The sequence below is a fragment of the Bicyclus anynana genome, chromosome 25 (genome assembly GCF_947172395.1).
Source record: "Bicyclus anynana chromosome 25, ilBicAnyn1.1, whole genome shotgun sequence".
NCBI classification, from domain to species: domain Eukaryota; kingdom Metazoa; phylum Arthropoda; class Insecta; order Lepidoptera; family Nymphalidae; genus Bicyclus; species Bicyclus anynana.
This window is the reverse complement of record NC_069107.1, coordinates 4,240,647-4,260,496: the sequence shown is the minus strand read 5'-3', so window position 1 is coordinate 4,260,496 and position 19,850 is coordinate 4,240,647. Positions and strand designations below refer to the sequence as shown.

General features: G+C 39.4%; 1 protein-coding gene across 1 annotated transcript in view; it reads right to left on the bottom strand.

The window, feature by feature from the left end:
• The window catches only part of LOC112050397 (plastin-2), a 65,487-nt gene that overhangs the window by 6,388 nt on the left and 39,249 nt on the right, over positions 1–19,850 (bottom strand). Inside the window, exons 2-14 of the mRNA XM_024088659.2 lie at positions 16,333–16,419; positions 15,092–15,235; positions 11,126–11,207; positions 10,542–10,695; positions 9,716–9,879; positions 8,739–8,848; positions 8,186–8,380; positions 7,040–7,253; positions 5,993–6,123; positions 4,567–4,714; positions 3,897–4,048; positions 2,684–2,785; positions 1,789–1,958 (exon numbers count right to left, since the gene is read on the bottom strand). Of these exons, the coding sequence (XP_023944427.2) occupies positions 1,789–1,958; positions 2,684–2,785; positions 3,897–4,048; positions 4,567–4,714; positions 5,993–6,123; positions 7,040–7,253; positions 8,186–8,380; positions 8,739–8,848; positions 9,716–9,879; positions 10,542–10,695; positions 11,126–11,207; positions 15,092–15,235; positions 16,333–16,419 (1,853 nt within the window). The remainder of the gene's footprint in view (positions 1–1,788; positions 1,959–2,683; positions 2,786–3,896; positions 4,049–4,566; positions 4,715–5,992; positions 6,124–7,039; positions 7,254–8,185; positions 8,381–8,738; positions 8,849–9,715; positions 9,880–10,541; positions 10,696–11,125; positions 11,208–15,091; positions 15,236–16,332; positions 16,420–19,850) is intronic.

Genomic DNA, 19,850 nt, shown 5'->3' with positions numbered 1-19,850 from the left:
GTACGTACAGTCTGTGATTTAAAAAAAAAAGTTAAAATTCTAGGCCATTTATTATATAAAACCTTTTTAGTATTATTATTATTTAATTTTTTTTTCTATTAGGTGGGTTATAAATCGCGTGATTTTTTTTATTGGCCTCTAAAAAAAATATATTAAAATGATAGAAAAAAAATTGTGTTTGTTCTCAAAATATTTTTGTTCTATACCACTACGAGTATGTATGAATGTTAGCTTTTTATACAATTTGTGTAAGTACTTTGAAGTTTTTAATATCGACCTGCGACTCTTGGGATATCATTATTTCCTATTTATAATTGTTTTCCTTCAATTTTGAACTTTACTACTACAAAGGAATAAAACACATTTTCGAAAACAAACACAATTTTCTACAAAAATAACAACTATAAAAACTTTTTTTTGTACAACTTTATAAAGTACAAAATATAATAATTAAGATTTAGGCAATGTGTGTATCGATAACTATTATTCTTATAAATAATTATGTATATAGTAAGATAATATGTATATGTATATAAATCATAGTAATACAATCATTATGGCTTCCACGATCACAAAATAAGCTCAAATCAAAACCTTGAAGCATTATATCGCTGCGCTTTCAGGATTTATTTTTTATTAAAAAAAAATTAGGCCAATTATCTTTAAAGACGTAAATGACAATTCCCCAAAGTTTCATCACAATTCGTTTAACAAATAAAAAAATATAGGATAAATTTAATAAAAGTGAATATCACTTTGATATATTAATTAGATTTACAAAAAAAAAATGATGAATAAATTAAGGAAATTTATCTAATTTAAGTATTTTAGGTTTTATTTGAATTTCCTGTGATTGAATTATTGATAGTTTTTTTTGATCTACGATTAAAGGAACCCGTGTTTTGTTTGAGAAATTTCTTAGCAATAAATGCGTTTTTTTTTTAAAAGCGCAGCGAATTTTGTCTGCTGATCGTACATTACAATCTTTCAATGCCAGACAGATTTTGTATGTGAAATGATGTACAATTAAAAATAAAGATTCATAATATTCGATCAGCATAATTTTAAAAATGGGGTTTACTTTATACACCGTGCTAGTTTCACCGTCTGTAAGCCGCCCCAACATTTATTAGTCCAATACAAGAAAACCCTTAACAATATTTAAAATAACCTCAAAATTCACACGCTATCAAATTTTTTTTTGTTTAATTTAAACATCCTATTTAATTCTGTTTCGTAAGTATGAAGTCATTGAATTTTGACCTAGTTTAGGCTAAAGCGGCGAATAGGCAGGTGTTTGAAAATACAGGATGTTTTAAAATAATCGATTTTTGAAAAATGGTTACAATCGTAACTCCTTGAATCGTACTTTGTTTATTTTTTTTCTAAAGTCACCGACATAGCTCAACGAGTTGCGAAGCTGAAGTGGCAATGGGCGGGGCACATAGTTCGAAGAGCCGATGGACGTTGGGGTCCCAAGGTGCTGGAATGGCGACCCCGCACTAGTAAGCGCAGTGTTGGTCGACCCCCCAGGTGGACTGACGACATCAAGCGAGTCGCAGGGATTCGCTGGATGCAGGTGGCTCAGTATCGTGATGTTTGGAAGTCCTTACAAAAGGCCTATGTCCTGCAGTGGACGTCCATCGGCTGATATGATGATGATATTTTTTTTTATAATAACAGTAATGGATAATATACAGTGTGTACATTATGTGGGATTTCGGTTTAAGACGAAGGAAACTTCACGGTGTATATATGGGGGGGGGAGGGTACTTTTAGTTATCTTACGCATGTGTGGGCGCATCCATAGTGGGTATGTAGTCGAGGGCCATGAGACAGGCGAACACTGTCATGATCATCTTGGGCTTCCTCTCGGTGATGTCTTCTGGGAGCGCGTACACGCGCGCGCCACAGCGTCGGGCCATGGACACGGCGTATTTAGCGTTGGCTAGGTTCTCCTGTGAAAACGGTGATAGTTTGAATTAGCGCTTTAATTTTAAAGTATATATTTTTTTTACAAATTAGCCCTTGACTACAATCTCACCTGATTGTAAGTGATGATGCAATCTGAGATGGAAGCGGGCTAATTTGTTAGGAGGAGGATGAGAATCCACAACCCTTTTGGTTTCTACACGACATCGTACCGGAACGCTAAATCGCTTGGCGGTACGTCTTTGTCGGTAGGTAACTAACCGCGGCCGAAGCCTGCCACCAGCCAGACCTAGACCAATTAAGGAAACCTCAATCGGCCCAGCCGGGGATCGAACCCAGGACCTCCGTCTTATAAATCCACCGCGCATACCACTGCGCCACAAGACAAGAGTGAATAGGCTTTAAGGTCAAGCGTAAGCTACAAAAAACAAAAACAAAAATGAGGTAAAGAGTAGTAGAGTAGTGGGATTAAAAAGTTTACAAAAACGTACCGCCAAGCGATTTAGCGTTCCGGTACGATGTCGTGTATAAATAAAAAAGGAGTGTGGATCATCCTACTCCTAACAAGTTAACTCGCTTCCATCTTAGATTGCATAATCACTTACCATCAGATGAGATTGTAGTCAAGGGCTAACCTGTAGAGGCAAAACATTTCATGTCGGTTGACTGGACGTCGACAACAAAAGAACGCCATTTATCTCATTGTCCACGTCTCAGCAATGCTGTTTTGTGTGAAGCTTTAAGCACTCACCTCTTGCGTGCCTCCGTGAAGCACCAGGTCGTAGTTGATGGCGCCGGGTTTGATGGAGTCTATGAGGTCCAACACCACCTTGCCGTCTGCCAGCGCTTCGTCCTGGAATAGGGATTATAACAGTTTTTTTTAATTGTATATAAATAGGCTACTTGCCTCTTTTGTAAACAGTGTTTAAACTGAATTATGGAAGTATTATAAGCTATATTTTATTTTGTCCCGTCAATAATAACCAGAAAAAAAAATATATAAATGAAAAAATATCTACGTAAAATTTTTGCCGCCGAAACACAACACATTAGCAAGTGACGTCATTCATAGAGATAACAGCGCGATTGGCGTTTGCAGTGATGTGATATATCACGTCACCGCAAGCGCCAATCACAAACCGATGCCTTGTAGCGAATGACGGAATAACGATACAATTTTGTTTTTTAAAAATATTACAATTACGAGATTATTTTCACAAATAAAAATGTGATTGGAGTTTCTAAGCATCTAAACTGCCTATATGCAAAAAATTTCTTAATTTTATACAGCAGGCGAGTAGCCTATTAGGAGTAGGTATGCTAATAGTAAAGCAATTTTGTAAAAGTAACAGGATATCTGCGATCATTACTTTCGGAGCTGCAGGGATCTAAAGGTTCATATTTGCAGCACTGCCGCGTATACCTGAAAAACGCCCCATACAAAATGGCACGAATTAATGACGTCGTTGATCATAAACAACAACAAAGTTACAAATATGTTTGTTATTTGTGCGTTTATGTTTATAGTTCATTTATTAAAAAATGTCACGTTTCAGGTAAGAAAGCTAAAAATGCTAAAAAAATTTCACCTAATTACGATATAAGAATTATAGTATATTTTGAAATTTTATAATCTTAGTAGCGGACGCCCGCGACTTCGTCCCAAGCACAGCGGTCTTTAGGGATTTCGGGTTAGACCCTAAAATTGGTCCAGCCGTTCACGCGTGATGGCGTGACCAAGGGATATATGGATTCATTTTTATGTACATATAGATATAGAATATAAATATCTTTTACAAATATCCAATGAATCTTTGTTTTTTAAAAACATTAATTAATAATTAGTTAATATTTAACCTTTTTTACCCGAATGTCTTTTAAAAATCAATATATTCCAGAGTTGGACGTCCACCGGCTGTTAGTGATGAAAATGATGGTCTATCTAACAGTGATGGGTGCAGTACCTGGAAGCTCTTGATGGAGGAGGTCTTGCCAGCGGCCTGCAGCTTGTTGTTGACCCACTGCACGATCTCCTTCTCTATGATGGGGTTGCCGGTGTTGGCCAGCCGCGTCAGCACCGACAGCGTGTACGCGCGCATCAGCTGCCAGATCAGCGCTGGACAAACGAAATTAAATATATTATATTATATGTGACAGCGTGTGTGATGGCCCTGTGGATACGACCTCTGACTCCGATTTTGAAGGGTGTGGGTTCGAACCGGTCCGGGTCATGCACCTCCAAGTTTTCAGTTGTGTGCATTTTAAGAAATTAAATATCACGTGGTTCAAACGGTGAAGGAAAACATCGTGAGGAAACCTGCATACCAGAGAATTATCTTAATTCTTTGCGTGTGTGAAGTCTGCCAATCTGCATTGGGCCAGCGTGGTGGACTATTGGCCTAACCCCTCTCATTTTGAGAGGAGACTCGAGCTGATGATGATGATGATGATGATGATGATGATGATGATGATGATGACGATGAAGATGATGATGATGATGATGATTATGATGATGATGATGATGATGATGATGATGATGATGATGATGATGATGATGATGATGATGATGATGACGATGACGATGACGATGAAGATGATGATGATGATGATGGTGGCGATGGCAGTTCTCCTTACCCAAGGTGAGGGTAGCGTTGCCCTCGTTGATGTCGGCGCCGGCGATGCCGACGAGCGAGAAGCCGAGCTGGCGGCCGAGCTCCACGGCGTAGTTGCAGTTCTCCAGGCGCTCCATGAACTTGCGAAGCTTCGAGAACTGGCGGTGGACCTGGTGAAGACATTGGCGTTACAATTTATTTACACAATCAGATCTTATACTAATATTATACTGAAAAAAAAAGAAGAAAGAAAATAAATCTATTCAAATCTAAATGTTACAGTCAATAAATCGTTATCAACCCATATACGGCTCACTGCTGAGATCGAGTCTCCTCTCAGAATGAGAGGGGTAAGGCCAATAGTCCACCACGCTGGCCCAATGCGGATTGGAAGACTTTACACACGCAGAGATTTTAAGAAATTTTTTGATGTGCAGGTTTCCTCACGATGTTTTCCTTCACCGTTTAAGACACGTGATATTTAATTTGTAAAATGCACACAACTGAAAAGTTGTGCATGCCCCGGACCGGATTCGAACCCACACCCTCCGGAATCGGAGGCAGAGGTTATATCCACTGGGCTTATGACAGTATGTCTGTCTGTAACCCTTAAAAAGAAATGGTGTACAGCTCAGCATATGCCGTGCACAACACACAAGATTTTATTTGTTTGAACGCGCTAATCTCAGGAACTACTGGCGTAATATAGCGTTATCAATAAAGTAGGGAAAGGCTGCCTGAAAAAGCTAAAGTTGAACCCCACCAAGAAATAATACTTTAATCATTACAGTATTATTTCTTGATGATAATAATTCTTGTTTACGGGGTACCACTTACACGGTAGTATTTTTACTAGAATATCTACAAGAATTAGGCTGAGGAATATTTATATAGTCAAAGAGTCCAACAGGCTAATAATGGATAGTTTAGTTTTAGGGCCAAATAAGCACCATCATCAATTTACTAAACACCATATTTATATTTTTCTCAAGTTTGGAAACAATTTTTTTTGTATTGACGTAGCAGTAAAGCAAAGCCAGTACATTAAAAAGTTGTATTTCTGAAATCTATACTAATATTAAACTGCGATAAAATTTTAATAAATAAAAATACAACCGACTTCAAAACTTAAAGATGTGACTTGAAAATTATTTTTCACTTTTTACTAGAGTAAAATGTGAAAAGTATTTTTTGAAATTGGTTCAGGCTTCTTCGAGTAATCGATGTACATGCATAAAAAAACATACCAGTCAACTTGAGAACCTCCTCCTTCTTAAAGTTGGTTAAAATAAATCTGTCTGTCTGTTTTCGCGGTTTGACTAATGAACCAATTTGGATGAAATTTGGTACACAGATAAATTGGGAGGCCATAACATAGGCCACTTTTCATCTCCACGGTTCCTGCAGTTTGTAAAAAACTGAATAGTTTGAGTGGTTTGATGAGGTACCTTCTTCCAGTTGACGATGCCCGGTTTGATGATGTCGTAGAGCTGGAAGATGACCAGCCCGTCCGTGAGGTCGGAGTACAGCCAGTTGACGTGAGGCGCCACGCCCATCGAGTTCATCCAGTTGCGGTAAGCTGCGGGCGAATAAAGTTACGAATTAAAAAAAAATCTATATTGAAAGTCAACAGGCACTTAGCTTCACCGCTACCCTTGGAAAAATACTGTTAAAGAATATTTTTATGAGAACTTTAAAGGTCGCTAGAGAATGGTGAGCACAAATTTAAGAGACTGAAGACAATTCTTCATGATATCTCGTAAAAGATTACATCTCCTTCTAGGATAATTTAGAATCTGGATCAATAAAACCTGCTACCTTCCAACACCACCACAGTCCAAACTCTATAATTGGCTATCATATTTTTGGAAGGAGCATTGGCTGACAAACCTTCAACCTTCAGAAAATGAAGGCAATCTAAGCTATTGATCTATAAAGTTGTATTGCAGTCACTCTTTTCCTGTGGTGTTTCGTCCAACTGGTGCTAAGTGTCATCCCCTGTATCAGTGTCTGCAGGCAGGGGTGAAAAGATACAGAAAAATGCCAAAGAAGACATTATTGGAGTGTGTGAAAAGAAAAGATAAGTAAAAGGAGTGGATGATGATTTGACGAAGCGAAAAGGTTGACATAATATTATGTTGGAAAACAACCCACCACATCCTATAGCTCACTCTACTTCTCGGTGATTTCATCGGTTGAGCCGAATCGAGGGAAAGGAGAACCCGGTAATTACGCGTCGACACCTTATCGACTCTCCCTTCTATTCTCTGTTCGCACCTTGATCTTTGTGCACTCTCCGGGACAGCCCCTGAAGCCATGTGGCACGTCGATTCTCTTTCTACGATCGCAAACGCTTAGAAAACTAGAAAGATATATGGGAATGACAGATCTTGATCACGTGACCTGTCGATAGCAAATTCACTTCACTTGGCTACAGGAGCTGGACAACCCTAAGGAGAGGTTAGCAATGCTAATTAATGTTTTATTGTACTCACTCTTTTCCTCCCGCGTCTCATCCAACTGGTGGTAAGTGTCATCCCCTGTGTCGGCTCTCTGTAGGCCGGGGTGCTGGTTGAAGAGGTTGGCGACGAAGGCCAAGTTGAGCTTGTAGACTCCGCCCACCACGTCCGCGGGAGTGACGAACGCGCGACACCGGAGCTTGGCCGCCTGCTGGAGCATGACCTCCGCACGGCGGACGAGGTCTGTCTCCTATTGCAATAATAATAGAAAAATATATAACAACATTCCAGAAAAACTAGGTGTTTGAGCCAAATGTGTCTCCTTTTCTTTTTAACGCACCCATTTATAATTACATCCGTCCCATTCGCACTTATACCTAAGTTTCCTTTCATTCTTTATCGCGCACTTACAAAACAGACATTAAGTAGACTCCACGCGACATTAAGTGATATTCGGTTGTAAATGCTCCTAAAACGCTCTCATCCCTTCCGGGATTATATAAACGACGCGAACGCACTGGACGCAAACGCACTTTTAGGCAGCGACGACTTTTACGATATACAAGTAAGACTATCCTTTCATCTTCCAATTCCACGCCTTTTCAACGCAATTCGCAAACACTAGGTTTGAAGAGTTCTAGAAGCACTTTGCAATCTATGCCTAGTAGATCGAGTCTATTAATTAAATATGCACACCCTCAGACTAATTACATAAGGACTAGTATTCAAAATTCATTTATTTTAAGTAAGCTTAGTCTACAAGCACTTTTGAAACGTCAGATGACTATTTGTAAAGATTCTACCACTGGTCCGGAAGGCAGGTTCTGCTGAGAAAAACCGGCAAGAAACTCAACAGTTGCTCAGGTATCGCACCCAAATTCACAAACAAAATTGTCTGTCATTTTGTGAGGAAAACGATCTTGGATTGAGATCTGTTTGAGCAGGTAGGAGTAGATCTCAGAGTCTAGAGGACACGGCTTGCTGGAAGTTGGTGCAGTGGCGCGTAACCCCAGCGCTTTGCAAGCTGGTGGTTGACCCAGCGGAGTTTGTTGACTTGACCCAGCGGAGCAGAATATTATTTTGGTCGCAGAGCGTCAGGTGAGATTGGTAGTTGATCCAACAGAGTTTGTTGATTTGACATAGTTGACCCGAGCAGAGTTGAGCGGAGCAGAATTATCTTACCCGTAGAGCGTCAAGTGTGACACCCGCATCATCGGGAGCGATTTGTTTGAGCAGGTAGGAGTAGATCTCCGAGTCGGACACGTCCTGCTGGAAGTTGGTGCAGCGGCGCGTGACTCCAGCGCTCTGCAGCTGGTGGTTGACCCAGCGGAGCAGGATCGCCTCCGGTGACAACGCCAGTAGGTCTTCGATTCTCTCCTGAAAAATCATTTATATTATTAATAAATCATAAAAAATAATATATATATAAATGTATATATAAATACTATATATGTAAAAAAATTAAATTTTGATGTAAAGTTTGACGAATGTTCACAAAATTCAATTTATTCTTTATGAGCGAAAACATTCAGGGTAAAAAGCTTGTGTCTTTTGATAAAATTTTTTTAGTGAATGTGTGAGCCAGTGAGCCAGATCAAACTTTTTGTGTATTTATCTTATTACTCATTTCTTTAAACAAATTGATAAGGATTAATAGGACAAATCGTCAAAGCTTCTTTCAAGTAAAGTTGGAGTCTAACTCCCATTGGGTTATTGAGAGACTTCCATCTGTTACCTGATCATTGAGCAGTTCTGTGAGTCCCGGACAGTGTTCGAGGGTGATCTGGTTGAACAGACCAATGCGGATGATCTGCCAGAGAAGTCCTAGCACCAAGTGGGGTTTGCCTGGAAATTACAAAATATACTTTATGTTAAATACCTAAACATCAGACAATGTTACCCACATACAATTTTACAAATATGCACTAATTTGAAGTTATTGTACTGAATGCCAGAACATCAGTCCATACCATCATTAACAACCACGTGTTTTGTTCACTGTTGAGCGTGAGTCTCCCCTCACAATGAGAGAGCTTAGGCTAATAGCTGGTTAAGATGGGGGAGGGAGTTTCGAAGGAGAGGAACGGGGATATCCATCACACAGCTTAAGGTCCTTGAGTTGATTGACATTCCAATGCGCCTCTAGTGGGTGTCAAGGGGAAATTCCTGAGGTGGGTCTGCTTCGACAGGGTCTTCACACAAGAAGTAGAATAATCTTACGTACTGATAATGAATATAATAAAGAAAGGAATGATAACTTTCAAAAGAGCAACTGTTGAGATTATTGCCGGCGCTTCTCAGCAGAATCTGCCTTCTGAACTGAGTCTACAGTTAGACAGGCATCTACCAGCAGAGTTCGCGGTTATGTTCTGGTGGGAGATTTCGATCGTGGTTACCGGCAAAGACGTAACGTCAAGCCAATTATTAAAGGTTCGGTACGATGCCGTGTAGAAACCGAAAGGGATGTGGCGTTACATCCTACTCCTACCAAGTTAGACCGCTTCCATCTTAGATTGCTTCATCACTTACATCAGGTGAGCCTGTGGTCAAGGGCTAACCTATAAAGAATATATAAAGCGTTGCAGTGTCTCCACCACCAGACTTTAGTGAATGTTCATGGGGTTTTAGTCAGTAAGGTTCTATCTGATATATCCTCTGGTTTCCCCGTGGCTCCAGTGGTATCTATGGAGTTTTCCCCATAACCAAAAATACCTTTAGCCAGATCGTGCGCGTCGATGTTGACGATGTTGCAGCCGATGGCCTGGGACGACACCAGCGCCAGCGTGAGGTTCTCGTGTTTGGTGTACAGCGTGAGGTTCTTCTTGTTGATCGCGCGCTCGTCTATCGTGTCCGGACAGGAATGGTTTATGACTTTGCTGGAACCAGAATACGGTTTAATATTAAAATTGTGTATTATTGATATTGTCTCGTTTGTGCTTTATCCATATTAAGGTTAACGCCCATGAAATGACCACGCTGGGCATACGGGATGGTCATTCGCAGGGCTGGATTTTTCCGCACCTGTGCCAAAACCGCTGGATGCTAGCGGCTCGAGACCGTAATGCTTGGAGGTTCATGCAAGAGGCCTATGTCTTGCAGTGGACGTCTATCGGCTGATAATGATGATGATGATTATTGATATTATGTTTCTTCTTCGTTTAATAGCCAATTATAGCAACGAAACTTTGTCCCAGATACTATTACCCGTCCGTCACACGAGTGGCGTGGCAAGTAGCGAGGGAAGTAGGCAGTGAGTTGTGTAGCCACGTTACTCGTCTTGCCGCCTTAAATGCTGATCGTCTTACCCACTGCTCACAATTTTGTCGGCACGAACGGGGTGATGGTTCGATCCCCCCGCGTTGGTCTATTGTCGTACCCACTCCTAATACAGTATTTGTACTAGTTGAAGGGAAATGGAAATATTGGTCCTATTTAATTAAATTGTTATCTCCTAATCCTATTTAATTTAATTATTAATATGGCAAATATTTAAAAAAAAATTGTGTGCCTGCGGCGTTCCTGTAACAAAAGAACTCACCACAAAATGAGTCCGTCCTTGAGTTTCTCGTACAGCTGTTTGCCTTCGGGGTCTATCGGCAACAGGTGCTTGAGGTCTGGATCGTGCTCCAAGTTACTGTTGATCCAGCCAGAGAAGGCCATCTGTTCTTCAAGGCGGACTGAGTGTGTTGTGCCTGAAAGAAAGAGATTTACCAGACTATATTTTTGGAACTACAAGAGCAAACTGGCAAAAATCGTTACGTAACGCAAAAGCGTTGAACAAAGTATCAAAGTAACAGAAGGTAGAAGAGGTTGATTTATACAGTTACTTATCATATTTATTAGTTTTTAACGAAACGTGTTAAACACACAATCTTAAAGTACCAGGGTTAAAGAAACTGATAGGAAATTTCTCCTTTACGACCGGGTGTTCACTTGCTGCTATCTTTCCTTCCAAGATTTATCTTGGAAACGAAAACTGAGCCTCTTGTAGGGTCCAAAGAAGCTCAATTTCCTCTGCGTTATGCTAGACATGAGTTTTCTATTTCTGTCCATACGTTCCAGTATCCTGATATTTGGTGTACCGCTGTTCCAAGGAAGAAAGAAACGACAAGTAGAACTTACCATCACTGGACGCCTCGCTCATGCCACCCAAATGTTCGAGGTTCTCTTTTTTGCTTACAGCCTGTTTGAACGTACTTGAGACCTGGAAATAAATTAATGTGCCATTTATAGAAGTTAAAACGCGTACTACGACGAACAATGATTTTGAGAGTGGAAATTTTACCTCGATTCGTAATATGAATACCAATATTTTTATTAGTCTTGCTAAAATTGGAGAACGGCTTGACTAGTTTAAATAACATTTAGTTGTATAGAAGGTTATAATGAGGGAGTGATTTAAAAGCAAAAAATACTTAGGTAAACTCAAAAATACCTCACCCAAAAAAATTCTAAATCGTTAATTTTGCATAGGACTTGCTTCAGTTCCTACGATGATCTAGCAAGCAATACGAGTATTAGTAAAGTAAAAAGTATAGAACTGCTACAACCAATATACAAAGCAACTTGGCAGAGCCATAACAAACTTAATAACTTAATAAGACGCCCATTTAACGCATTAAAGGGCCATTACTGTTAATTCACAGCAAGGAGTTTAACCCATTCAACTTTCGTCACGATTTATCGTTGTAATTGATTGCCGAGCTAAGGGTACTGAAGCGCTGTGCTGTATGGATATTTTTATCTGTTTTCTACGTGATCGAATCAGAAATGAAATGTGAATCAGATCCACAGACGAACCAAAGTCACTGACATAGCTCAGCAAGTTGCGAAACTTAAGTGGCAATGGGCAAGGCACTTAGTTCGAAGAGCCGATGAACGTTGGATTACCAAGCACCGGAAAGAGTTGATCGACTCTCGTCTGATAATGATGATGATGATTTTCATGGCTCGACAGAGTGATTTTCTATTGTCTATAGTATGGTGTTTGACAAAGACACATAGAGGTGACTCCGAGGTTCACACTGTCGAGTTATAAAAACATTGCGATTACAGTAATGTAGAATGACTATCATGAAAGCTTTATGCTATAACAGTTAAGTTACTTTTTAAGTAAGCCACGTGTTGAAGATCTTGATGATAGTCGTTCTATCATCATTAGCAATCCATGTTCAGCTCACTGTTGAGCACGAGTCTCTTCGAGAGAAGATGAGAGGGGTTAGGCCAATCCACGCAGGCCCGATGCGGATTGACAGACTTCTTACACGTAGAGAATTAAGAAAATTCACAGGTATGCAGGTTTCCTCTCTTTCGATAATCAACTTTTCGGATAATTTTTTGCGGTGATTTTGTAGGGACGTAACCTTTTTTTTTTGATGTTAATACACACTCCTTTCGATTTCTACACGGACATCGTACCGGGACTCTAAATCGCTTGGCGGTACGTCTTTGTCGGTAGGATGGTAACTAGCCACGGCCGAAGCCTCCCACCAGCCAGTCCTGGACCAATTAAGAAAACCTCAATCGGCCCAGCCGGGGATCGAACCCAGGACCTCCGTCTTGTAAATCCACCGCGCATACCACTGCGCCACGGAGGCCGTCAAAAACCGATCTATAGTATAAAAATATCATTGACTACACTCGATTCATTATTGATATTAAATGATAAATATAATTGCGTAGTTATTGGTTAATTAAACAACATCAAACTAAATTTATGAAGGCAATAAAGCCATTTATCATTCTTTATTGACTCGCCGAGCATCGGATATTGGGTCGGAGATAGGCGATGAATAAAGCTGTTAAGTTCAAAAAAGAATCAATATTAATCAAGCTAAAAGCTATCCAATAAAAGGGCCATAACAAGCCCAATGTAGTCTATTTAACACACGTGAAGAGCCTTTATTATTAATTCCCAGTGATGCGTAACTCTGAACAATATATTCATATTTATTGAGCTTTAGTTAAAAGAGCTTTCGGAGTACGATTTTTATTGATTGATACCGTCCGTATGTCCGTCAACATATGTGAATTATATTGACGGACTCTGTGGGGCAGTGGTATGCGCGGTTGATTTACAAGACAGAAGTCCTGAGTTCGGTCCTCAGGTTGGCCGATTGAGGTTTTTTTATTTGGTCGTAAGGCTGGTGGGAGGAAGTTGGCAACGAGAACTTAGAGCGAGGGAACGACGCATGACGTCATCTTTTTTCGAGTGTGCAGCCGGCTCCATCGAATTATAAAACGTTGTCACGTCAAAAACATGTAAGTTGATAAAAAAGAAAAGATTTATACGATGAGTGTAACGTACACAAGAGCTTGTGAGTTTGTCAAGGCTATATTTTATTCCCCATATTCTCATAAGAACAGGAACTACGCGGGTGAAATGATAAAGATGGAAATCAATGCTCACACTTGTACAACACCTAACAAGTTGTATTCACTTGGCGTGCTTCGGTTGTTGGCACGGAAGTGGCAGCGATAATACTTTAAACAGATTACATTGCGTACTACATGAGTACAATTGAAACAAATGGGATTACGACACTCAGTCGAAAGTGATGCCTTACTTCTGTCTTATTGTGTTGACACACCGCAAAGTTACTCATCATCATCATCATCATAGTCAAAACATCTTTATTCACTGAGAAAGTATTGACAAATTAACGAATAACTTCAATAGGGATGATGACAGTTTTTTAATATAAATTAGGAGTATGCTAATAGTAAAGCAATTTTGTAAAAGGAACAGGGTATCTGCGATCATTACTTTCGGAGCTACGGGCGTTTAAAGGGTCACATTTGCGGCGCTGCCGTGGATCCCTGAAAAACGCTCCATACAAAATGGCACGAACTAATGACGTCGTAGGCAATGTAATGATCGTTAGATTTGTATGTGCGTTCAAACAAAATTACTAATATCTTTGTTATTTGTGCGTTTATGTTTATAGTTCTTTTATTAAAAAATGTCACATTTAATGTAAGAAAGCTAAAACTGTTAAATTTTCATCTAATTACGATAAAAGATCTTTAATAGATTTTAAAATTTTATCTCATTTATTTTACAAATATCCAGACAATCTTTGCTTTTTATGTATAAATTAGTTAACATTGACCCTATTTACCCGAATATATCATAAAAATCAGTATATTCAAACCTAGTCATCATCCCCATTCATATATATATTTTCTAATTATGTTTTTGTTGTAAGCTCTTGGGTACAGTAGAAGTATTGTTTTGAGCGGAGATGCAGTCTATGAAGGTACCGCCCTACCTCGGAATAAATTTATTCTATAAAGTATCGTACCAGATTGCTATACCGCTTAAAATTTCATCACGTAAGTATAAAAAAACGGACAAGTGTGAGTCGGAGTTGTCCTCCGAAGGTTCCGTCGTAGGATCATTATAAATAGTTGAGGAATCGAATTGCGCAGTTTTTGCCGAGCTTTACCCGAAATTTAGCTTCAAACAATGTTCCTTATGTTTAGATATTTTTCTTGTACTACTATATGCCAAATTTTATAGTCAATGGGAAATACTCTATGAGTTTCGATTCTTGAGTGTCGAAATATGCGTGTTTGGCTGAATAAACGGCCGCATCTTTTTTACCGTAATAAGTTAATAAAAAATTACGTAAGCAAGTACAAAGTTTGATTTTTTTGCAACTTCATGGGACTTGAGTACCTACTGAGTATGTCATCAACACATATTCGATAATTTCAATCAATTAACATAATTCTCTGGTATGCAGGTTTCCTCACGATGTTTTCCTTCACCAATTGAGACACGTGATATTTCATTTCTTAAAATGCACACAACCGAAAAGTTAAGACGTGCACGCCCCGGACCGGATTCGAACCCACACCCTCCGTAATTGGAGGCAGAGGTCATATCCACTGAACTATCTCGGCTCACTGAGTATGTATTCAGTTTAAATTTCAACTTGATACCTCCACGCATTCCTGAAATAAAAGGTCTTGAAAGACAGACAGACGGACAACAAATTGATCTTATAAGGGTTCTGCTTCTTCCTTATAACTTCAAAAGCAGGGTTCCGTGCTTACAGAACCGTTAAATGTAAACCAACAAACCTGTTGTGCTTTGAGATTGGCGCATAGCTCCTCGAACTCTGTGAGCGAGATGCCGTTCTTCCTCATGTCGCCGTTCATGCTGCCGTTGACGGCGCGCCCGGTCTTCCTGCCGTTGTCGTTGTACTCGTCGATCATGCATCGCACCTGGAGACAATCATCACCGTTGAGCCCTCATTCGCACGAGAGTTTTTTTAACGACCGTTAACAAAACTCTCGTGCGAATAAGGGCTGACAGCCTGTTTTAACTACAAACTACAAGGCGAAAGCCTCCCGCCTTGTAGGAGAGGGGATATGGAACTTTGACCAATCATACTGCTCCAATGCACGATTCATGTAATATTTCTTTCCAACTAATCGATAATATATATTATAATAATAGCAACCCATCTTCAGCTCATTGCTGAGCTCGAGTCTCCTCTCAGAATGAGAGGGGTTAGAACAATAGTCCACCACGCTGGCCCAATTTCGGATTGGCAGACTTCATACACGCTGAGAATTGAGAAAATTCTCTGGTATGCTTTTTTAAATTGGTATGGTAGGTTTTCTCACGATGGTTTTCCTTCACCGTTTAAAACACATGATATTTAATTTGTTAAAATGCACACAGCTAAAATGTTGCAGGTGCATGCCCTGGACCGGATTCGTACCCACACCCTCCGAAATCGGAGGCAGAAGTCATATCCACTGGACTATCACGGCTCTACTCAACTAATCGACAATTCTATGCTGAAATAAGTCACAGGGCGTGAAACGAACCTACGACCTATTTGTGTTCTGATAATTGGCTGATGACCTACGGATCCGAGACTTAGTCGCTAACTATGGGTCTTATTAGAAGGCTCAAAGTCACTCAGCGGGCGATGCTTGAAGTTTCTCTGCCTGATCGAATCAGAAATGAGGAGATCCGCAGACGAACAAGTCACTGACATAGCTCAGCGAGTCGCGAAGCTGAAGCATGGGCAGGCCACATAGTTCGAAGAGCCGATGAACATTGGAGTACCAAGGAATGGCGACCCCGCACCGGAAAGCGCAGTCTTGGTCGACCCCCCCCAGTCGTCTTGGATGCTAGCGGCTCGAAACCGTTGTGCATGGAAATCCATGCAAGAGGCCTATGTTCAGCAGTGGATGTCCATCGGCAGATAATGATGATGATGAATTGGGGCTTCAAAACCAAATTTCAAAACAAAATTCAAAGAGCCAGTTTTTTTTCTAATCGTAGGTACAAGAAAAGTAATTTTTACCTTCCATTGTGGAATTTTGTAACCAACGCCGTCGAGGGCGTCTTTGAGCTCCTTCAAGTCGATGTACCCGTTCCCGCTCGTGTCCAACTGTAACAAGGGAAAAAATATTGTTAATAACATTTAGGTATAATACAATTGGCCATACAAATCTTTACTACAATAATAAAATATATTATTATCAAAAAAAAAATAAAAATAATTAGGCCGATAAAAATAACAGCAGAATACAAAGAGCCGTAATAGTCCTGTGGATATGACCTCTGCCTCCGATTCCGAAGGGTGTGGGTTCGATTCCGGTCTGGGACATACACCTCCAACTTTTCAGTTGTGTGCATTTTAAGAAAATAAAATTTCACGTGTCTCAAACGGTGAAGGAATAACCTGCATATCAGAGAATTTTCTTAATTCTATGCGTGTGTGAAGTCTGTCAATCCGCATTGGGCCAGCGTGGCCTAACCCCTCTCATTCTGAAAGGAGACTCGAGCTCAGCAGTGAGCCAAATATGGGTTGATAATGATTATGAGTAGGGTACTTATAGGGTAAGGAACAAGCAAGTGCATACAAGTCATAGCGAACCTTGTCCGGGTCCGCTTGTAATTATATAGATTTTTTTAGGTTCATCGTCATCATCAATATCAACCCATATTCGGCTCACTATTGAGCACGAGTCTCTTCTCGAATGAGAGGGGTTAGGCCTTACTTAGTTCACCACGCTGGCCCAATGCGGATTGGCAGACTTCAAACACGCAGAGGTTTCCTTACGATGCTTTTCGTTCACCGTTTGTGACACGTGATATTTAATTTCTTAAAATGCGCAGAACTGAAAAGTTAGATTTTTTTAGGTTATTTTGATATCTGTAAACAAAGGCGTTTATCGATTTAAGGTTTGAGTTATTGATAATAAAATCAGGTTAAGTATTGTAGGACATATGATTCGTTCCACTCGCTTTGGCAGGCAAACAAGCGTGTAAACGTAATAAATTGATTTTCATACGATGCTGGTCATAAATTATGTATTGGAGCCATTTACGTAATGTCAGGAATAAAGGAAATCAATAAGACTTTAATGCGCGTTGCACATGATAGGAATCGGAAATAAACGAAGTATAAATTAATAATTGCATTTTTTAATGAATTGATGAATTGATGTTTTTTTCTAATTTCTAACATAACTGTCCGTGAAAGCTACAGTAAGACAAATAATGTGACGCCACATTGATTGTCCGGAAGTCCAAATAGGTCTTTAAAAATCGGTGTTGAATACTCATTAACCCATAACACCTGAGAGTTTTCTTTGTTCTCTACGTGTGTGAAGTCTGCCAACCCGCATATAGTAACCCCCATAGTAGGTTTGGGGGGGGGGGGGGCATATGCGGGGGCAAGAAATTAAATATCACGTGTCTCAAACGGTGAACGAAGAGCATCGTGAGGAAACCTGCATACCTGAGATTTTTTTTAACTCCCTACGTGTGTAAAGTCTGCGGATCCGCATTAGACCAGCGAGGTGGACTATGGCCTAACCCTCTGACATGCTGAGAGGAGACTCATGCTCAACAGTGAGCCGATTAGGGGTTGTTAATGATTATATGCGGGTTGGCAGACTTCACACACGCAGACAATTTAGAAAACTCTCGGGTATGCTGGTTTCCTCAGGACGTTTTTCCTTCACCATTTAAGACACATGACGTGATATTTAATTTCTTAAAATGCACACAACTAAAAAGTTGGAGGTGCATGCCCCGGACCGGATTCAAAACTACGCCCTACGAATCGAAGGTAAAGGTCATATCTACTGGGCTGTCAGTTGAATCCGTAATTTCCAAATCTGAAACTTCAATCTCTTACAAGGTCACACATCTTATTGATCTAGCAAAACGCTGTCAATTCTATAGAAGCCAAATAAAGCATCATAATTATTTCTTTCAGAATAACCATCTGTCCTATCTTAGAGTACATAACAAAATATACGCTAGACAATAACTCATGATTGCAACCAAATACAGTAACCTCGTTAACCTTTAAGTAAGGTTTAACTGGCGCCAAAATAAACTGCATTGAATTACCTCATTACCATATAACCTTCATGTGATCTTGAACTGCCGGTATAAGAAAAAAAAAAGTGCTTATTAATATGAAATTATACTACTATCCCACGATATAAAATATGTCCACATTTATTTAAAACTTCTGTATTTTATGCACGCTCTTTTCCTTCCGGCTATAAGCAGTTGCTCGTTTAAAAACATCATTCTTATATTTATTAATTTAAATGTAATATTGTATTTATTAAATTATTATCATTACTTATAAGAATTAACAAACGCACTAGTCGTCTCTACGATTTTAGAAAGTTCCTCTCGATTTCTCCAGGATACCATCATCAGATCCTTACACAAAAAAAAATAGACCACTCTGAAAGTATTTTCTTCCAAACATAAAAAATATTTTTAATAATCGGTCCACAAATGACAGAAGTATCGCTGGACAATGGACATACAGAAAAAAAATACATACAGCGGAACATAGAACCTCCCTTTTTTTGGAAGTAGGTTAATAAAATAACTGCTACTTGAGTTAAAATTAAAGCAGATCCTTGCCTTTTTTGCCTCCAAGCATCTTTGTCATTGGATGGATGCTATGCTATGCTCGGAATAGGTATCTTTGCGTGATCGTATCAAAAATGAGGAGATCTTCAGAAGAACCAAAGATAGTTAATAGCAAATTGTTTAAACTTATGCATTGGCAGGTACATAACTGTCTTGGGGATCTTGTTATAGAAGAGTACACCTAACCCTACGAAATATTTTTGTAATCTTTCCAAGACGATGCTTCTGTATATATGCATAATACGTAGGTATATAAACTTATATGAAAAGCAGTATATCCGTAATCACATTACGAAAGTAGATTTTAAACAAACACTGCCAACATAAACACTACCGATTGTGAGTGTCGTGGCGCGATCTATCAAACAATCACTTATTTATCTAACATTTAATTCAACGTAATCGTTACTCATCGATGATATAACTGATATATGTTGTTAATTCACTAGTAGTAATAGTAGTTTCTAGAAATTTTATCATTATCATTATCAGCCGATTTAAGCGGCCCACTAGAGGGCCAGCTGGCCATAATAGGGATTACGACTAGGTTTGAATATATTGATTTTTATAATACAAAATAAAAATAAGGCCAATGTTAACTAATTTATACATAAAAAGCAAAGATTGTCTGGATATTTGCAAAATAAGTAAGATTATAAAATTTCAAAATCCATTAAAAATCTTTTATCGTAATCAGATGAAAATTCATACAGTTTTAGCTTCCTTACATTAAATGTGACATTTTTTAATAAAATGCACTATAAACATAAACGCACAAGTGACAAAGTAAATTATTAGTAAATTTGTTTGAACGCCCATACAAATCTAACGATCGTTATGTACCTACGACGTCATTAATTCGTACCATTTTGTATGGGGCGTTTTGTCAGGGATCCGCAGCAGCGCCGCAAT